Source organism: Limulus polyphemus, unplaced genomic scaffold, assembly GCF_000517525.1.
Source record: "Limulus polyphemus unplaced genomic scaffold, Limulus_polyphemus-2.1.2 Scaffold1458, whole genome shotgun sequence".
Classification (NCBI taxonomy): Eukaryota; Metazoa; Arthropoda; class Merostomata; order Xiphosura; family Limulidae; genus Limulus; species Limulus polyphemus.
In genome coordinates, this window is record NW_013667068.1 from 94,900 (window position 1) to 116,384 (window position 21,485).

Here is a 21,485-nt window from a genome sequence, read left to right on the forward strand (position 1 = left end):
AGCTCAAACGTTGCGTTATGGCTAACAAAAGTTAATCATTCTTCGAAACACTATTCATTTCGTAAAGTAAACATTAAAGTTAAGATGACACAACAGTGTCTGGATTAAATTTTATATATTATCTTGCTTTTCCCCAGAGTAATTTTCCTAATTTTGATGTCTTGCTACTAGGACAAATTGAAGAGTGGGTATGTTAAAGGCACTTCCTCCGCCATTGTACAATATAATGTTCACAACCTTCCGTACAAAACTGAAACCACGTTCGCTTACCGCAACCCTCTAACTCTGCTATGATGAGAAAAAAATAGAGCCATAACGGTTTTCAGTCTAGATTAAAAGTTATGGACATGTAGCAAAAACCAACAAGTCTCTTATGAATATTTACCGAACACAAAAAATGAAATAAATGCATGCACAACACACTTTTTTTAAAAAATCTTATGAACGATCTCGTAAATCCCTCTTAAACTTCTACATCTAAACTTTATTAAATCTTATGCAACTCTGTGAAAGGTTTTTAAATCTCTGACATTCTGCTCTCCCAAATTTTCAAGTTCCTGACACCAGATTATAGGGATTGGTTAATGTTAGATCATCTGGCCAATTGGGAGTGAAAATCAAGGGCGAGTCCATTTAGAACTGTTATGTGATTCGTGGACAAGAATAACCCAGCTCACTAAGTAAAAACAATGTTGTTTATTCCTGTAAGTGAATCAGGCGAGCTGGCTCTTAATCCACATATAGCCTGGTAGTTTGCCCATTTAGGAAAGAGAAAGTTAATAACTCAGTCGAGTGTCGTTATGTTCCAAAAGGGGAACTACGAAAAACAACACAATTAAAGGGCGTGGAAAAGATATATTACTTCACTATACTACATCTCCGTGCCTCCATTGATTCTAGTCAGTGAAGCATAACTCTTGAAAGGTTTTCGCTTATGGATGATTTTATTACAATAGATTGTAATAGAATTCCCAGTTTGCCCCTGAAGAAGAAAGGTCCGCCTCTCGAAAGCACTGGGTTTATAGGTTTTTATCATTTTGTATCAAAACTTCTCGAACCTACGTGTTTTTTCTGACATCATTTATTTCAATAGAAACAGTGTTCCCTTCGTTACCCCCCAATTGGAACATTAAATTATTTGTATTCTGCTTGTCTTTTGTTCAGGTTTTTTTTCCTCGCAACGTGTAATATTTGAGCACGTTAATCACAATTTTAAACATAATGTCTATACGTAGAAAGATAATACTTCATTACGTTCTCTTAAGAGATCGCGTGGCCTAAATTATCTACAGGGTCAAGCAGTGTTAGAGTGGTTCAAACGTGAATCCAAGAGTTCGTGGTTCGCGACCTATTGCCGAGAATAAAAAACAACACAACTGCGAACTTTTGGGCCGTGGATGAGTTATAAGAGTGACGGTCAAATTACATTATTCCGTAAGACAAGAGTTATTTATGGGTGCTGTTGTCTCTATCTGTTCAAAATTAGGGACAGCTGTGGGCAAGAAGCACTTTGTTTACTTTTGCTTGCAAATTCTAAACCAAAAAAATAATCTAATTCTAACCAATGTTCAGAGTTTACGAACACAGTATATTTCCGAAATGATACTCCTGATCAGATCCAGATAAAATAAAGCACAGAGAACAAATAAATAATTATTGCGTGAAATTATTTTTGAAATTGAGAAGTTTGAGAGAATTATTCCTTGGTTGAAATACATTTTAAGGCTTTTTCAAGCAGTTTGCAAGATAAAAAGAAACGCTGACGTAAAATATGTATATGGTATAATTGTGCTAAATCATGAGGGTTTATTTGCTTCCTAAATCTCACGCAAAGCTTCTCTAGGGCTATTGGTGCTACCTGTCCCTAAGTTTAAAGTTGTATACTAGAAGGAAGACATTTAGTCAATAGTACCACCCGTATTTCATGGGCTACTATTAACCAATGAATAGTGAGATTGGCCGTTACGTTATAACGCCCCATGGCTGACGGGTTTCGACAAGCGCTCTAACCACCAGGCTGCTCATAAGGAGAATGGTATGATTTGTTTTATAAAAAAGTAAACAAACGAAATTAGTATTTATGTATATATATATATATATACATTTAGTTCATAAATAAAACGTACCTGAAGATATATGCTGAAACTTTAATCGAAAGCTCGTAAACATTTATAAATACACAAGCTTGCTTTCATGTTTTAAAATATATATCACTGTGTTCTTAATAGATATACTATGGTTTTTGAGTTGCAATGGTGAAAAACATGGGACGGTTTTTTATTGTGTTCTGTCAATCTGGTTTCCAATTTTCTTCCTGTTTCTCCAATGTAGAATTCTGAGCAGTTATTGCATGTTATTTTGTAACACTTTATATAACCCGTTGGCTTTCTCTACCAGGCTTAAAAACTAAAGAAAAGGGCGTCTCGAACGAACTCGATCTTCCCCGATAATTCGAGAAACTTCATGAACGCTACCAGTGCCACGTGACTTCCGCTGTCGTAACACTACCAAAGCTATTTATCATCGTCGCTAATTCGATGTTTGATTCTTTCTGTTGGTACAACATAGATGGCTAACCCTAAAATGTCTACATCTCAGGCATTTACAGGTTCTTCTTTTTTTAAATAATTGTTAGAAATAATCAGGGAAATCTTTCACTCGGAAGAAAAAGAACTTCGGGGAAGGTGAATGAATAACAAAGAAATTCGTTATTGGTGGTAAGGGAGAAAGTTATTAGTGGTAAGATTCCTTATTCTTTAATATTGATTTACCCAATTGTTAAAGTAAATTGTAAAATACATGTTTAAAGTACAAAAGTTAGCATGAAGTGTTTTAATAATCACCAAAAAATTATAATATATATATATGTATATATAAAGGGTCCACAAAAAAATATCATACGTGTATGACGAGTAATTTATGTTTTGAGGCAGACAGTTTAGTTTTTCGCCAGATGGCTCTTATGGTACTGTTACAAGACTGGTGAAGGTTGGCGATAAATGGCGTTAGGCTTTGAATGTGATGTATTGAGGTAAGGTAGCATTCAAAGCTAGCGATTTATAAAACTGGAAGTACGTATTATTTGTTTTTAAACTTTTTATCTTACACGTGCATCTTTCTTTCATAAGTCTTAGTTCTTCATTGTTCCGTATAAGTTAATACTAATTTTATAACTTAGTCTAAACTAAGCCTAACTTCCCTAAGGCCACAATAGTATTTGTAAGTTCTAACTCGTACTCGTATTATTGACTATTGTAGTGAAGCTACTGTTAATAATAAGTGCAAGGCCCGCATTTCTGTAAATGCATAATAGGTTGCAATTGTGAATTGTATTCGAGATATTTGAAACGGTTATTTCTAATTTTTATCACAACCGTTATTTTTTGCCATTATTATTGATCTTGAACAAAAATAGTGCTATTTAATTTAGGGAGAAATAAGATGTGGATCTGCTTAAACAAATTTAAAAACGCCCTTTTTGTGTGTACTAAATTAGTAAATATACGTACTTGCCAGTTTAAAAGAGAAACTTTTATTGGTTATAACAATGAAACTATGTGAAACTTTAGTTTGCTATCAAGGATTCTAACTTTTCTTCACTGAAAAGTGAAATTACAAGTTTTAGTGAGGAAAAGAAAAATTCACAGATGAGTTGTGCAGCCATTATTGATTGGCAGTTACCTTTAATTTGGGGGTTTACTGTTGAATAAAAGTTATACCAGTCTTAATTTTATCAATCAAATATCAAGAAAACACTGTGTTAAATGTATGCTTTAATTGTCCCTGAGAGCTTAACTCTTTACATAAGGGGTCAGTCAATGTGACTGACTTTTAACCACCAAAGTTTCTATACTGTAACTTTTAATGTTTTTTGTGTCTTTGTGAAATTTGGCAAGCTTTCAGTATTAAGTATTTGTACTAAGGCATTTTTTGATCAGTGTAAAAATTCTGCAATATGCAAACAGCAAATTGTAATGAATTTAAAAAAACATGCTCTTCTGTGCCCATCAAATTAAATATAATTATAAATAAGACAAATTTCAGGTTATATAGTGTAGTTTATTATTGCAATATTCTTCTAATTATAATAGTTAATTTAAAAAATTTAAAATGAAATTCATTTCAATGGTGGATAATGTTTTATTGGCCAAGTTCAAGTGAACCTCAATGTTAACTACTTGTTCTCTTGTAAATTCAGACATCACATATTTTGACCACTTTTAACATTGTGTATTAGTTTAACCCCAGTACTCTTTTTTTTTTTTAAATACAGTGATTGATTTTTTTTAAAGGGAATATAAAATTCAATTTCCATAATTTCGAATTTTTAAACTCATGCCATTTTATTAAAATATACCTAACTCCTGAATTTTTTTTACTTCTAGGTTGAAGAGCACACAGAAGTTTGTTCATAACAAACGGTACAGAAGAGTCGTGAAGAAAAAAAGTATAAAGAAATTGCTTGTTAATATTATTGGCTTTTAACTGAAAGGAAGGAATGAAAAAAATGTCACAAGAAAACTATACTTTTGATTTCGAGTTTCTCAATAAAACTTCACGTCAAAATGACACATTGGCACATTCAAAACCTGAATGTGATAAAAATCAGCCTGCCACACCCTTGCACATGCATATGTCCAATCAGTTTTGTGAGAGGTTGGACATTGGGCATGGTGGGGGTGAGACAGCCATAGCACAGAATTCACAATCATCATCATTTACAAACACTTCAAAGTCTGAAGCAACTAATTTTAAAACTGGATTCCATCATTGTCAATCATCACACTATACAGGTCCTAACAGCTTTACGGACGGGGAAGTAGTGTTGACCACAAATACAACTCAGTCATGTAACGGTATTAATAACAAAATTGAATCTTATTGTGATAAAAAACAATTTTATAAAAACATTTCACGGGAAGAAAATTGGTGTAGTGATTCAAATGAAGCATGTTGGCCAGTAGAAAGTTCTTCAAACACAGGCCCGCTTGATTCAGATAATAGTTATAATCCCGATTGTGGCGATTCAATTTTACACAAGTTTGAACTATCACAGAACAATGAGCCTCGATCAGTAAATGAACCACAACGTGGGAAGGAAGACAAACTAGAAAACAAGTTATCTGATGTGTGTAGCACTGTTTCTGGACCTCTTGACAATATGAAACTGAAGGATGTGTCCTCTGCATTTTGTAGGATGTCAAAGAATAAAAAATTAACAAACACACCTTATGAATTTTCTTCTTGTATCAAGGTGAGACGTATAAATGAACCTCTTGATACGTGGGAAGGCAGTCATTATCGTGAAAAAGATCAGGAGGAATCAGTGAATAATGTAGACAGTGAAAATAGAGTGAAAACAAGGAAACAGCCAGGTAAAGAAATAGAATTAGATACGGTTGAGTTGGGAGGCAGAGATGATAATGATGCATCGTGGTCAGTGGAAAGTTTTACAAACGCAGATCTACTTGGTCCAGATATAGTTACAAGTGAATTAGATGATAGCTATGGCCCAGACTCTGAACCGAGTAGAAATGCAACATTAAGTTTACGTTTTGCCAAAGATTCAGACTTACAGAAGCGTGAACTGTTGTTGATTAATAAATCCCAGGCAATAAATGAATTACAGCAAGAAAAAGCAATCAAACAGGAAATCAAGTCATCGAACATGTGCAGCAGTGTTTCAGGTCCTGCCGATGAGATGAAACTGGAGGGCGTACCCGGTGCATCGTGTAGGATGCCAGAGAAAAGAAAATTAATAAACACGCAGAATAAATTTTCTTCTCATAGCAAGATAAGACGTGTGGCCGATGCTAATGACGTGTGGGAAGGCAACTGTTATCAAGAGGGAATAAAAGATCAGGAGGGGTCAGAGATAGTAGAGAATAACACAGATGGTGAAATTGGGGCGATTAAAGAAAAACATTCAGGTCATGAAGTTGAATTTGATATCTTGGATGAGGTTGAGTTGGGAGGTGAAGATGATAATGAAGATGAAGATAGTTTTGATGGAAGTGACAGCGATATCTTGGAAGATGAAGTTGATGCTATGCTTGAACAAGGGCTTCAAGCTGCTCGTCAGAAAAAATTTGAAACAAGTGCCACATCTACTGAAGCTGGAGGAGGAGATGATCTTGCTCACATAGAGAGGCATAAAGTTGTTTTGAAAGGTGAGTTAAAGAAAAAAGAAACTATAAGATGAGTTATGTGGTAAACTCTGAATTAGGGCATTTGATTTGATATGCTTCAATTACCTTTCCTATCCTGAAAGGATCACATAAAAACAGTAGGTATACTACTCTCCAAAAGTCTGAATACTCCATCTTAAATGTTCCGAGGAGACCAGTATATTGGTGCTTATATTTGTAATAGGCGTAGTTTTGTAAGAAACATAACTTACTCTAAAAAATACAGCTTTCTCTGAAGAATGCATGAGACTAAAACCATGTGTTTATAGTATTCATGATTTTGCAGTTATGTCAGGTTTTCACCATCAAAGTATAAATTTCAGGTCATTTACCCTAGTTTTCCAGTTCAAGACGTTACTCTACTACACTTTTTACCAAGAGAATTTACATAGGAATATATGTTATGTTAATTTGAGGGTTTTTGATGGCAAAATTACTGAAGAAGAATGAAAAAAAACTTTCATCTGAAACAAGATCTCAGGTTGTTATTGTTGCTCATCATTCATACAAAACTGTTCTTCAGAAACTGCATATCTCTCTAAATACTGTACATCAAATACTAACAAAACAACTGGTAAATACAAATGAAGAAAGAGGAGTGAGAGACCAAAGGGTACTACAGAATATAAGGATAGAATACTAACCAAGATGTCTTTAGCAGACAGATTTTCTACTGTACTCGAACTTTGAATTGAGAGCATTGATTTTAATGTGTCCAACAACACAACAAGAAGAAGGCTAAATGCAGAGCGTTAAATAGGGAAAGTTTTGGTCAAGAAGACTCAGTTTGTTTAAGACCATTAGAATTGAGGTGGTCAATGGAAGATGGTGCTGTCGCTGATGAGACCAAAATCGAGTTGTTCAACATTCCTCGCTGGATGTCTGTGCCAGAGGAAGAAGTACAAATTGGAATGTGTAGTGGTCTGGTATTCCTTCTCTGGTGCAAGTTTTAGGGATATTATAAAAATAAGGAGGGCTATTGTTCCATCTTAAGGAGAATATGACTCTTTGATAGAGGTTTTATTTTCCAGCAGGATAGTGACCAAAAGCACACATCAACAGGAAGGATCAGGAATGGGTAATGAATATTCAAGAGTCCACACAGGAACAAGATGAAGATCACAGACACTGTTTGAAAGTTAAGAGTGCCAAAGAGATGACTAGCATCACCGATATGGTTGAGGAAGATTACCGTTAACTATACCTATAGCTTCTCGCAGCCTCGGTGGCCCACAAAAGAAAACCCAATGTTTTCACACTGATTACTGAAGAGAAATTTATGTATGTCAAGAATAAATACAAGCTTAACATTAAATGTGTTCTGGTGCAAATAATTGTCACTACACAAAAGTGTATCACTATATTCAGACTTTTGGTGGGTACTGTTGTTGTACGCAACATCAGTGTACTGTATTTATGTTAACTTGCTCTATAAAATTATTCAGTAAAAAAAACATCGAGTTTTGTAATTAAAGATAGTAAATGCTCTTTTGTGGGTATTAAACTTTAAAAACACGAGACTTGCATTATATGTGTATTAGAAAACTTCAAGCTGTTTTTACATGTACATTGGAAACTTTTTTTAAAGGTTCTACATTGTTAGATAGCATAGGCTGAAATTGATTTTTTAAGATTATAAAATGTTGGGCTTATTAGGTAATACAAATAATCCAATTGTTTTTCTGTAATTATTAAAAAACAGTCGTATGCTTTTAAAAACAATATCTTTAAATTATGAATGGAGAACGTATGAAGATTCTCTGGGTGTTTTTGTAATAAACTTTGAGAAATACTTTGAACATTGAGCAAAGGAATTTGTACTGTTAACCCAAATTAATAGTAGCGGTTGCTATAAAATTCCGTGTTGTATTTATCGTTCTTGTTCTGTACGTTCTACCTTTTAGGTCTTACTCTTCTGCCTGCCATCACAATAATTGTTCTCTCTCTTCTAACTTCTGAACACAAAAGCACTTTTTCTATTGTAGCTGTTTTCTTTTATCTTTTGTTACTACAAATGTTGACTTAATAACTACCGGTCCTAAAAATGCTTGTTCTCTGCTTATTGGTAATATTGATTGTAATATTCTTGCCTTTCTGCTGATTGATACTAGAAGCTTCTTCTACCTTTTGGTACTATAAATCTTTCAACCTACTAATGCCAACTGGAATAATCAAAAACGTTAATAATTGGTATCACTAGTTGATCATTTTCATGATATAAATTGTTTTAATTGTAATTTTGCTTAATCGATTATCTCGTGTAGCTTTAATCAATGAACTGATGCTCATATCTAATTTTTTTAGTTGATTTTTAATGGCCAGCTCTAATCGAAATAAACACTTAAGTCTGCCATTTGATGTAGTGACTCCTTCAGATTTGTACCTGTTCTTAATTAAGATGTGAAAGTATATTATCCGTGGAATCTGTTCTTTTGCACTTAAAAATAAAAGAAAAAAACTGAGTTACAGAAACTTTGGAGCACTGATAGCATTAATATGAAAGATTCATTTGACACACTATAAAACTGCTGACATCGTGAAACAAGACTTAATTAAAACTAAGAAGTGATAACGATTATCGTAGTAAATGATTTTCACACTGAAGAGCATTTATCAAATATCTATATTATCAAAATAAAACAGTTTATTTTAGTATGTCTTACCTTTTCTTGGACAACTGGTTTCCAGTGCGAGGCCACGACCATTTCGACATGCTTCCTGAAGGTTGGATTGAAGTCGGCCATAACAGTGGAATGCCAGTCTACCTGCACAGACAGACACGAGTGTGTACACTATCTAAACCATACTTCCTGGGCCCTGGGAGTGCTAGAGTAAGTTGTCGATTTTATAATCCACAGAAAAGTTCATTACTCGTCACTTTTTAAGTTTTATTTCAAGATGGGTCCAGGGTGACTATCGTTACTTTATCCTCATGGGTCCAGAGTGATTTGTGTATGAAGTATATTATTATTTTATTGAAGCCCATAAAACAGTTTGATATTATTTGCTAGAAGCTTTTATGTATTAATATAATTTAATGTAACACAGTATGAAATTTAACTTGCTACAAAAGTGATCTGTCTTTATTGTCAAGTTTTGATTGTGTCAGTAAACAGTTTTATTCTCAGCCTGCACATAAATTACCTTAATATGTATTCAGGATGCTGCACTACATCAGATGACCATAAAGTAATACCAGCTTTTGAAATGATGTAGAAACTCTAGAGTTGTTTAAGAAGCTTGTATAAAAATTTTCATTCACAATGGCCAATTCACCTATATTAACCCTCTCCATACAGGTCAAAGGCCATGGTAGCGTGTTTGTTTACTTGCATTCAAAATGTTATTGAACTGCTATTTTTGAACTTATGTCAATAAGTTTGGTATCAAATTGTAGAATATAATTCAAATTTTAGTATTATACATTATTTAATTTCTTAAAGTAAATATTAAAAAACACAGTTAAATTTTTGTGTGTCATGTGGAAAGTTGAATGCAGCACTGATTCAAATTAGATGTTTGTGATGTCCAAATACAAAGTCTATACTTTCTTACGAATTAGGAACTCGAATTACTAATATTAACAAGCTAGAATATAAAATAAGAACCTCCTGTCTTTTGTATTTGCTGAGATATTGCTCATGTATTGAATCAAACACATTGGCCCTGCCCACCTCTTTCCATTTTTGGAAACACTTCTTCATATACACTTACTTCTGTCTATGACATCAACATGTTCTTTTGATACAAGATTTCAAGTTGGTAAGTTATGTCTTTAGTCTGCTTGAAATTTCTTATTTTTTTTAGACCCAAATACTGCATAGCTACTAACCTTGATAAATTAGTGGAATTGTATGGTATCAACATAGTAATTTATGGTAATTTGATAGGTTGTTTAGGCAGAGTATTCATAATGAATCTAAGTTTTAAATGGAGAGCAACTACCTGTTGTAGAAACCTACAAATGTAGAGGACGATGTTTCGAAAGTCTTCCGCCTTTCGTCTTCAGAAGAGGAAAGGCGGAAGACTTTCGAAACGTTGTCCTCTACATTTGTAGGTTTCTACAACAGGCAGTTGCTGCCCATTTGAAACTTAGATTAATTAGTAATTTATGATTTTTTGGATTAATTAAAATGTATATATATAAATCCTAAAAAAATAATTTCATTTCATATCCTCCACGTGAAAAATTTGATAAGGCTTAGCAACCTACGCCAAGCAGCAAACGAGTACAAAGGATGTAACTAGAAGATATAATTGTTTGCTTTACTTGTTTATTTACTGTTCTAAGTTTTAAGAGAAATTAGTTTAAGAACCTATTTGTAAATAGTAATAATGTGTATACATATATAATGTATTATAACTGAAATGTGACTGTATTTCACAAAAGACCAGTCCACTAAAACACAGACATGACAGGACACTTTGTAAAGGTCAGTTTTATATTATTGAATATGGTGACATGAATGCACGTGTGCCATGTCATTGTATCTTCTGTGATGTTAACCAGGCATGGCTAAAAGGTCAATATAATAAAAATAATCAATGTATAATGTTATGAAGTTTAAGCTATTTAAACTAAATATTTGTGTTTTCGAGTTATAACTGGTAGTCATTCTAGAATGAAGAAAGCATAATTTATATTTATTTCCTTTTTTTTTTAATGGTGGTTCCAAGATTGGTCAAATCTACCGAATCCATACAGAGATTTAATAATGAAAAGAATGGATAAAATACAACGTTTTTTCTTTAAAAAGTTTTGATAATTATCTGGAGGTTATAAGGATTCATGTGAAATTTGAAAATTTTCTGATGCATAAAAGTATTTCTAATCTTAAAATGAAAATTACTTTGCACATTGGATAGACAACATGTGAAAAGAAAAAAAAGCATGAGATAAAGCTTAAGACTTAATTTTTAAAACTCTGATACTTCGCGTACAAAAGCCTTGTAATGTTTACTGAAAGTCTGCCAAATTTCATGAAGATATGCTAACTAATATAAAATTTATAGCATGAAAATTATAACAAGCACAAAATGGTTACAAGGTCGGTCCTATAGACCGAGCCCATGCTGAAAGAGTTACAGTCTTTAATGAAAATATATTCTTTGTTTTAAAAATCTACTAGGTTTTTTTTTTCTTTACAATAAAGTTCTTATGTTTAAACTTGTACATTGTGGAGTAGATTCAAAGAAGTGAAACCATTTTTAACAGAAAAAACTGTTTTGGTTATATTTAATTGTGTCAAGAGAAAATCATTTCTCAAGAATATTACTGAGAGAAATACTGATAAATTCTTACACGTTTACCTCTAGTGCAGCATTTCTCAACCCGTGGATCACGGTACAAAAAATGGCTCATCAGAATGTGTGAAAGGGTCATGAATAGGCTTTGAAAACCTATAACAGCTTACTTATTTAGTGAGCCAGATTTTGTTTTTTCCTTCAAAAATACAGAGGTTGAGAACCACTACTCTATTGGAAGTGTAAAGTGACCAATCACTGTTTTGGATCTTTGTTTATATATACATGACGAGCTAATGACAAAAATTGTATGAAGTAGCACACCTTTAATTTATTTATAATTATTCTTTTAATGTTCGTACAGAAACATGAGGTTCCAGTCTCATCAGTTCCGTGCCTTCATTACAAGCGAGAGCTTGAGAAAGAAAATGAAACATCTACTAACCTTGGGAGTGCTGGAAATGAAGAAGAAATTGAAGAAGGTTTGTATGTTGATGACTAAACAGCCTTTCTATGTTTAGTTTTTCGTTTCTCGGTTTATTTTTTTACATATACTCTGTTCTAAATGCATAGTCCGAGCATCACATTACATGTTTGATACATGTTGGGAGCGGTATTTTTTACCATAATCCTAATCGTGAGGTTTGGCCAGCTTAGGAGATTTAGGTTAGCTTTAAATACAAATTCTGTATTTCTATCAAGTAATAGTTAAAAGAAAGAAAATTATTTTCTATCAGTTGTTCTTGTATATCTTTATCACCAACAACAAAGTTTGAGGGAACTTAAAAAAGTAACTTTATATTAATTTAGAAATATTTAATGGTGTAGCCAGTATTTTGATAATTTAATAATTTTATTGAATAATGTTTTAAGATTTGTAGTTTGTTTTTTTTTTGTAAAGAGGTTTGAAAATATTCATCTTGCAGTTAAATCGTAAGCTTTATAAAGTTGTAGATGTTTATCATTTATTTTTTCATCCTGGAGATATTCTTATATACTGTTCATAGCATATCAGATAACTGCAATTTTTTAAAGAATTATTCAAATTCAACATGATTTGTAATGTGAAATTTGATTATTATGTCTTATTTTTTTATATTTCAGAATCATTGTCAGCTACAGAGACCATTCCAAGGGCTAAAGTGGAAAGTTTACAAGAAAATAAGAAAGAACAGTCTATAGGTAATAAGAAACGAAAAGTTTACAGAGAGAAAAAAGGTCACAGTTTAATAAAGGAATTCATATTTGAACCCGATCTCTTTACGCTACAACAGAATTACTTAATGTGTACAGAAAATTCATATAAAGTTTTTTTTCTTTTAAATGTAAAATGTGTGAGAATGTTATTTTTTGAACTGAATGTAAAACATGTTTTTAGACTAGTCTGTGTAAACACATTAAAGCTTTTAATAGATGAATACAACTTCTCATTATTATCAAACATTTGCATAATATTCTCGTGTTTTGCTGGATCATGGGTTTGCACTTTGTAGCCAGGGGTGCATTATAAGAGCAGGCCTCCTAGTAAACTTATTAACCCTGCAGGTCAAAGCACACGTCACAACCTTTTACAGAGTTAGATTCAAAATTCAATTAAACAACTATTATTAATGGATGTCAATAAACTTGGTATTAAACATAATTTTAATAACTTAATTTCGAAGGGAACCATTAATAAAATTCTCAGTCTTCACTTGTCTGTGTTACATGTTGCATCTGCACTCCAAATTAACCATTTAAGATTTTCTATCTATTCAGAGTGACCAACTAATTAGAATCAAGTATTATAGATACCGAGAAACCACAATATAAAACTTCCAATCTTTTTGATTTACTGAGATATATAAAAATATGTCAAGCCCACATGACATGCCCATTACATGTCATTCTATCTTTTCAAAAAAAGTGATTATTTTTTTCTGACGCTGCCTTTGAATTATTTATAATTAGTAGAAAGAGCAGCTTTTTGTCTACAAGATTTCTTGTATTGTTGTTATGATTTGGTGCTCATTATTAGATTGTTTGTGATCATGTTTTTCTGCTCTGAGCAGTTAACACAATTTTTCTAACCCATACTGTAAAGCCAGTTAGTAGTGTTGGGACACTCTATTCTTGTGCTTGATGTGTTTTTTAGTTTTTTATTTATATTTTTATTTTATTAGATATGTCTTTTAACAGAAGTAACTAAGATGTAAAAACTTACTAGGTTAGATAACATAAAAAAAAAAAGTTTCCCCAAGCCAGTTTGGGCTAACTGCATCATGTGATGGTAACTTTATCAGTTGTTTGCAGTTCTCCTGCTTGTTTAACTGTCTGTCACATACTTAGGTAACAGTCTAAAGGGCATCGTAAAGTAACAAACTTAAAAGGAAGTAGATCTGAAGAGATTAGATAGTTGGGGTTCTTACAGTAAATAATTGTAATTGTAATAATTGTAATTCTAGATAAATATATTGATTCTAATTTTGTATAAGAAATAAAATATGAAGTTTTACCGAAAATACACTTTTGTATATTCATCTAGGAGCTTCTAGAGGTTCTGGAAATGAAATATGAAAACTGTAATATAGAAAGACGTTTTTTTATTTTTTTCATGAAAATCACCTTTCACTCAGTCTGATTCAGTAATAGCATCATAAATACACACACAAATCTTTAGTAAAAATACTTAATTAAAAATCTGTTGTTGTTTTTTTTACCACAGGCTCGTAACATTATATTTTAAAAGCTTTTCAAATTTCATGAAGATACATTTAGTAAATTCAGAATCCCAATTAAACATTATTTATTTATAGCGGCACAAAAAGAGGATTGGTCAAATGGATTGATGCTGTTGACAGAGTGTTAAAGTCTGTATTTTAAAAGTATTTGTAAAGTCAATGAATGTCAAAATCACTTGCTTGGTTAAATATACAATCTAGTTTAGAAGAATGTCATATTTATATAGGTGTAATGATAATATTGGGCCTTGTGAAGTTTTGAGTGGACAAGCCAGCAATGCATTGACAAATTAGCAATGTGTTAATTAATCATCCCACGTGCTATTGTAGAAATGTGATTGACTAATGTGTGGAAATGTCTCTAGTGACTACACTGGAGAAGGTGTTTTTTTTTGTATCATTCAACTGTAATATTGTTCATGTCCGTAGTTTGTGTCGTAACACAAAATTTCCCAAACTTTTGTCATCCAAAACCCCTTTAATAAATATGGTTTCTTGTGTGCCCACCTCTTTTTTTTTTAAATGAATTAAATGACAAAATGTATTACATGGATATGCATTAAAATACTGTATATTTTATAGTGATTACTTATTATTTCGGGCCCGGCATGGCCAGGTGGTTAGGGAGCTCGACTCGCAATCTGCGGATTGTGGGTTCGAATCCCCATCATACCAAACATGCTCGCCCTTTCAGCCATGGAGGAATTATAAAGTGATGGTCAATCTCACTATTCGTTGGTAGAAGAGTTGGCGGTGGGTGGTGATGACTAGCAGCCTTCCCTCTATTCTTACACGGCTAAATTAGGGAAGGCTAGTGTAGATAGCCCTCGTGTAGCTTTGCACGAAATTCAAAAACAAACTTGTTATTTTAATTAATGAAAAATATATTAAAAAATGCTGAATTTTGCACTATTGACTCTATCCTAATTGCTTGTGCCCCCCCCTCACACTTGTGATTCTCCAAAACCTTCGGACAAACAGACGTGGAGAAGTTGCAGGCGAAAGTCTATATTTTCAATTATTTTCTTAAACAACACTATTTTTAATATTTCTTTTAAATTTCAAAATTAAGAATCTTATTTCATTTAATTATCTTATTCATTTATAGATCCACAAAGTCTTCGTGAGTATTGTAGCAAACTTTTCCAGTTCCAGACTATTACAGTTCGAAGATTCAGGTATATTTCTGATATGTTTTAATAATATAATAAAGAGATTAGAAAAACCTTCAGCTTTTTTCCTTCATTCACATGAGTTTTCAGTGTTGTAACTTTTTTCATAATTTGTTTTTGCCCATTTTTTTCAGTGAAGTTAATATCCCACAAAGTGAACAAGTTACAGATGTTCCCAATTTTTTTTACAAACAAGCTATTATATGAAGAAAAAAAAAAGCAAAATGTTTCTCAAAAGTCATTTTATCTGCTAAAATTCGGAGACAACTAGGATGTATTCTTTTGACATCTGTTTCAAAAATGCACGAGTTAAATAAAACTTATGATTGAATTTTTGTACTTCAAAGACTAGAAATATTTATAAAGACTGGTTTCGTAATGCTTTTTGATAGTAATAGGGAATGACTCCTGGTGTCATCTAAAACAAATATATGTGTGCACCCTGTGGTGATCTTGCAAACAAATAACCAGTTTCATAGGAGTTTTTAGTGAATTTCTCATTAAGGAAGGTGTTTAATGCTCAGTGAATGTGGAAGTACCATAAGGAATTAAGTTTTCGACATTTGGTCTCCGTTTGTTAAACACGGGTATTTACAAGACACTTTGGATTTGTTTGACCTTCAAAGCATTGTGGACATTACATTACACAAAATGTAGTGTGTGTGTGTGCATGAATTTTTGTTTAATCTGTATAAAATGCATTATTTGCACAAAACTATAAAATTAGGTCAAATATTTTCTGATTGTGAAGCAGAGTTGGCCCACCTTGTCCCTAACATTGTTAAGTTACTGTTTAAGACCATGTGATTTATTGCTGGTCCCTGTATGTTTGAGATATTTGGCATCCCCTGCTGCAATGCATACCATATGTCTTTAATTACATGTTGATATTTTCTAGTACCAAGACTTTGAGAAAATATATTACAAAAGTGGATTACTTACTGATATTTATGTATATATGGTAGGCATAAATTGAAGTACTCGAGTGTCATAAAGTTTATTTATGTTGTTTTAATTTAAAAAAAAACAACAACAACAACTAATTCACAACATGATTATCTTTAGTAGTGAAATGTTTCATTTGCTTATACTCTACATTCACAGGACGTGGGCTGGCCGAAGGAAACATCAAAAGATGGTAAAGCAACGTGATAGACCAACCTTGGTACGTTCTTTATCGATCCATTCTCTGACTTTCTATTTTTCTTTTCTTCAAAATTAAAGACATAATGATTTTTTCCAGTTCAGTCCTTAAAAATTCTCTACATAATGTTATTTAAAAAAGGTCTTCAAAAGTTAGTAGATCTCTTTATATATCTCTCTCAGGAGTGTTTCCATTCAGTATTGTTAGGATGTATCAGTCACCCGTAGAATTTGTTAATGAATTAATGTTTGTGAATAAATTACTGAATTAGTAAGACTTGTGTCAATGTTACCTTTCCACCATACAGGTACCAAATTGATAGGCTGACTTAAGAGGTCATTATACATCTTTTTTCAGTGTTATCGTTAAAGAAAAAACAATATAGACATTGTCCGTATCTCAAATTCGGGTTTCTAAGTCGTTAACCACCGTACACGTTTTATGGTAGGCATGATAAAATATAAACCGAGTAATAAGACAATAGATGGTGCTACGTGAGAAACAAAAATTGATATTTAGAATTTATATTTCCTTTTAAATTAAGAAATTAAAACATATATTAAACTAAGAAGACTAATGGCAAAATAACTGAAAAAGAAAAAAAAGTTTTAAATCTTATCTGTTTAAGTATTTGATGAAATAAATGCCATCCTAAACCACTGCTGATTTAACCTGATCACAACACGATTTTAAACAGTCTAATCAGCTATCATTTAACCCTTTCACTGGGGATAGGTTAAAGAGCACATGTCATGACCTTTTAGAGTTATTTTCCAACTTTTATTATATAACCTTACTATTACTTATGTGAATGGAATCGACATCAAAACATACTCATAATTCAAAAACAACTGTATTCATAGTTGAATTTTTCTTTTTTATCATTAAAAGAAAATATTTGGGTCCATTTGAACATTATGGCCCACCCGGTATTGTTGTACTGACCGGTGGCCAATTATTAAGGTCCTAGATACTTTTATTGGCAATTTAACAATATGTAATCTGTGTTTAAAAACTGATCATATTACTAATTTTTCTGTTCTAAACTTTAGCCAGAGGGCACAAAATTGATAACCTGTCCCCTGCCTTCAGCTCCAGACAAAGGACCCCCTCAAACTAGTGGAGCCAAAAGAGGTGTAGTTTTTACGCATAAGTTTTAAACTCTTTTAAAAAAAGAAGATTAGATAGAGCTTAAATAATAATATGTAAATTATTTTATTTTGGGTTATAGCTAATTATCAAAATGCATCAACAAAACCGTAAATTAGTGAATAATATTTGTTTGAAAAACTGAAAGGAGTTTTTCAATTAAGATGGAATGCTGAATTAGTTAATATAATTTTTCATCATATTAATCGAACGTTACGTTATTTTACTACAGTTCTTTAAGTAAATAAGTAAGGCTGTGTTTTTACATGAATTTTGGTAAACCTTAAAAATAAACGAGACAATGTAAAAATTGGCATATATTTTCGTGGCGTATTTCCACATTATCTTAAGAAGTTTGTTTTAAAAAAAAAACCTTGCCACATTTACAATTATTTGCAGAATTTGTTATGAATCCAAGTGGAAAGTCCTTTATTTGTATTCTTCACGAGTACGTTCAACATGCTATGAAGCTTCAACCCCGCTACGTCTTTAAAGAACTGGGTAGGTGACAGTTCGCATTCTAATCATTTATAGTTTACAAAGTTATAAATATGTATTGTTGTCTTTAGTTAGTATTTTCTAGTGGTAAAATTAAGGCCTAGTATGGCTTGGTGGTTGGGGCGCTGGACTTGCAATTTGAGAACCACGAATTCAAATCCTTGTTGCCGAACATGCCTGTCCTATATGGTTACTATCTGGCTCGGCCACTAGGGTGTAAAAATTCTTGGCTTACAAAATTACTGGCTCACCCCAACCTAGTTGAAATTAAGGTGTTTATGTACAAGATTATCAGAAGGTAAAATTAATTGTATATTTTTTCCTGAAAGGTTTTTAATTTTTGCACACAATTTATTTATAAATTCTCTGGTTATGTTTTATGTTATCTTTCCACAGTAATAAGGTTTTCTAAACCTTTAGCATTCTTGAAATCATGCGATTTACCTAAAATACGCAGTTGAATAGTTATTATTGAAATAGAACTACAGAGAATCAACTAATATTCCTCAGTGTTGTTTTCTTTTAACAATTTTCTGTTCATACAACTGCCTTTTCCATCTGTTATTTAAAAGTACCTTAAATATGTGCTTTAAGGTTCAATCGTTTCATCAAATGAGTTATATCTTGCTCTTGGCATTTCGGACATTTCAATTTATTTTCCAAAGTTTGACAAGCGGTTCTCAACACTTTGTTGTCCATCAAATGAAGTTAAAACTTACATTTTGAGATAACCGTGGACCTAATACCGATTCTTGTTTCTGATTATTAACAAATCACAATAATCCTGTACGGGTCAGAGTGCACAAGCCATGACCTTTTTTACAGAGTGCCAATCAACAAGGTATTATGTAATTGATGTTGGATTCATTTTACTCTCTACTACTGATTTAGCAACAGTTTGTGGTGGGGGAGAGTAAATGGCAGAGAAAATATACAAGGATACTGAAATAATATAAATATGGATTGTGGGGGTTCTGGAGGTGATGCAAATACAATACACAAGCCGTACAGTGATTCTTGATATTAACATCACCTTGTGTATCGACTTAGACTGGGGTCATCAATTCACAGACCTACCTTGAGTACAAATATGTTTATAACACATGATTCTCTGCATATAACAGATTTTTACACTTTGCTAAAAGCTTGTCAACTTTCATATAGACTCACGTGGCAAATTTGGAACTATTGTGAATGTTTCTTTTCCAATTCAGTGTCAGTCCGATGGACAGAGCCCATGCACATTTGGTTAAACTGTTAATAGATATTGTAGTTAATTACAGGTAATCTTACAATAGCTCTTCTTTAAGGTTGTTTATTATTTTACTTGATTGCTGTAACAGTGTGAACTGTTATTTCAGAAACACCTCAAGCTGTTACTAATGGATGCACATTTGGTTAAACTGTTAATAGATATTGTAATTAATTACAGGTAATCTTACAATAGCTCTTCTTTAAGGTTGTTTATTATTTTACTGTGTGAACTGTTATTTCAGAAACACCTCAAGCTGTTACTAACGGTGCTTCCAACTTTACGTCAGTTCACATTATGACTAGAGCTGTGTGTAATATAATAAGCATACAGTGTTAAAATAATTGAAACATAACCCGTTAATCAGTTAGTAATGAGCTAAAAATGAGTGTTTGTGTAGGCTACCAACCAACATGTTAACTATTGAATACACAGATTGCAGGTTGATTAAAAGCATGTCTGGACATGAAACATGATATTACTGTAAACTTTCTTTTGTGTGTTTTATTCAGTGATTTCTTTTTGAATCATTCTATCAGAGAATGCATCAATGCCGTATGGTGCCACAGTGATAATTAATGACATGGAGTATGGCACGGGTTACGGAAGTAGCAAAAAACAGGCCAAATCAGAAGCTGGTGAGTTCATGAAGTGATTGGCTTTGGGTGTCAGTTACAACGTAGAATGATTGGTGTTTTTTTAATTTGTCAGTCTGACTGTTAATATTTGTACCTTTTATTGCCAGTAATGAAAAACAATAATGAAAAATTTTTATAAATAATTTTTTGTGTGTGAAGATGACGACTTCACCTGTAAGCTTAATTATGAATTTTCGATATGCCATTCGTTGTATATAAATCACGTTAATAGTATCAGTGTATTTTTAAAAAAGGAACTTACTTTCACAACATTAGGACTTGTTTCTTTTACTTAGTAGCACAACAGAATTTTTTCAAGTTTCTGAATAAACTAATACTTATTTTACTAAATATGATCTCTGTACAGCTCCTTAAAAACATTATTGAAGTAGTTATTGTCTGAAGAACAACATTACATCGACACCGTATGAGATTAATAAAGAATAACAGTGAGGAAAGAAATAATAATACAGATTAAGCCTTAATAAACGTGCTTCAAAGGAATTATAAACTCCAACATTGTTAAAAATAAAACCAAATATCAGATTTACGGCCGTCTTTTTTATCACTCTCTTCCAACAGCTAGAGCAACATTAGAAGTACTTATCCCTCAAATGAAGCATGTGACTATTGATAACAAGAAGACTGACCAGGATCAACAGGATGTAGCGGTAAGGATTCACCCAGCCCTAGTAATAATCTCTGACTTAAGAGGGCAGCATTAATGCATTTAAATTCTGCATCTGGATAGTAATTTGATTTGTTTAGAAATGAAAGGTGGGTGGATTTTTCAGTATCTGTCTTCCAATGAACATCTGGTGTATTGTAACCAATGGAATTCAGTTCTAGGTCAAACCACACAAGGGCACTTCCGTAATTGATCAGTCAAAAATCACTTTGACGTAGTAATGTGATGTTAATAATTTTGCAAATAAGAGCTCATCCAAGAGTGTAAATACCATTAGTTTAATTAATACAACAAATATCCGACTAGTTATTTTTGACAATTAATATATAAACAAGGAAAAACCAGAAGATATCGTAACAGCTATGTATGATAAACATCATACATAGATCACATTTGTGTTATTAGTATGTACACGGATACGTCCGGCCCGGTGGTTAAGGAGCTCCACTTGCAATATGAAGAGTGAAGTGTAAGTTTGAAATCCCTGCCACCAAACATTGTCGTCCTATACGGTTGCTGACTTGGCTAGCCAACTGAGTGTAACTTGCTTTTGGCTTATAACAAGCCAACTGGGTGTAACTTGCTTTTGGCTTATAACAAGCCAACTGGGTGTAACTTGCTTTTGGCTTACAACAAGCCAACTGGGTGTAACTTGCTTTTGGCTTACAACAAGCCAACTGGGTGTAACTTGCTTTTGGCTTACAACAAGCCAACTGGGTGTAACTTGCTTTTGGCTTACAACAAGCCAACTGAGTGTAACTTGCTTTTGGCTTACAACAAGCCAACTTGGTG

At 32.7% G+C, this 21,485-nt stretch overlaps 1 protein-coding gene across 2 annotated transcripts in view; it reads left to right on the forward strand.

Moving 5' to 3' along the window:
* The first annotated feature begins 2,971 nt into the window (after positions 1 to 2,971).
* LOC106463668 overlaps positions 2,972 to 21,485 on the forward strand; it is a 31,300-nt gene continuing 12,786 nt past the window's right edge. Inside the window, exons 1-11 of one of the 2 annotated variants that reach the window (XM_013923723.2) lie at positions 2,972 to 3,031; positions 4,386 to 6,170; positions 8,877 to 9,019; positions 11,797 to 11,914; positions 12,537 to 12,614; positions 15,261 to 15,330; positions 16,429 to 16,489; positions 17,521 to 17,602; positions 18,017 to 18,118; positions 19,907 to 20,005; positions 20,588 to 20,676. In XM_013923723.2, the coding sequence (XP_013779177.1) occupies positions 4,499 to 6,170; positions 8,877 to 9,019; positions 11,797 to 11,914; positions 12,537 to 12,614; positions 15,261 to 15,330; positions 16,429 to 16,489; positions 17,521 to 17,602; positions 18,017 to 18,118; positions 19,907 to 20,005; positions 20,588 to 20,676 (2,514 nt within the window). In that variant the 5' untranslated portion in view covers positions 2,972 to 3,031; positions 4,386 to 4,498. Of the gene's footprint in view, positions 3,072 to 4,385; positions 6,171 to 8,876; positions 9,020 to 11,796; positions 11,915 to 12,536; positions 12,615 to 15,260; positions 15,331 to 16,428; positions 16,490 to 17,520; positions 17,603 to 18,016; positions 18,119 to 19,906; positions 20,006 to 20,587; positions 20,677 to 21,485 lie in introns of both variants that reach the window. The other variant, XM_013923724.2, reaches the window with a different exon arrangement.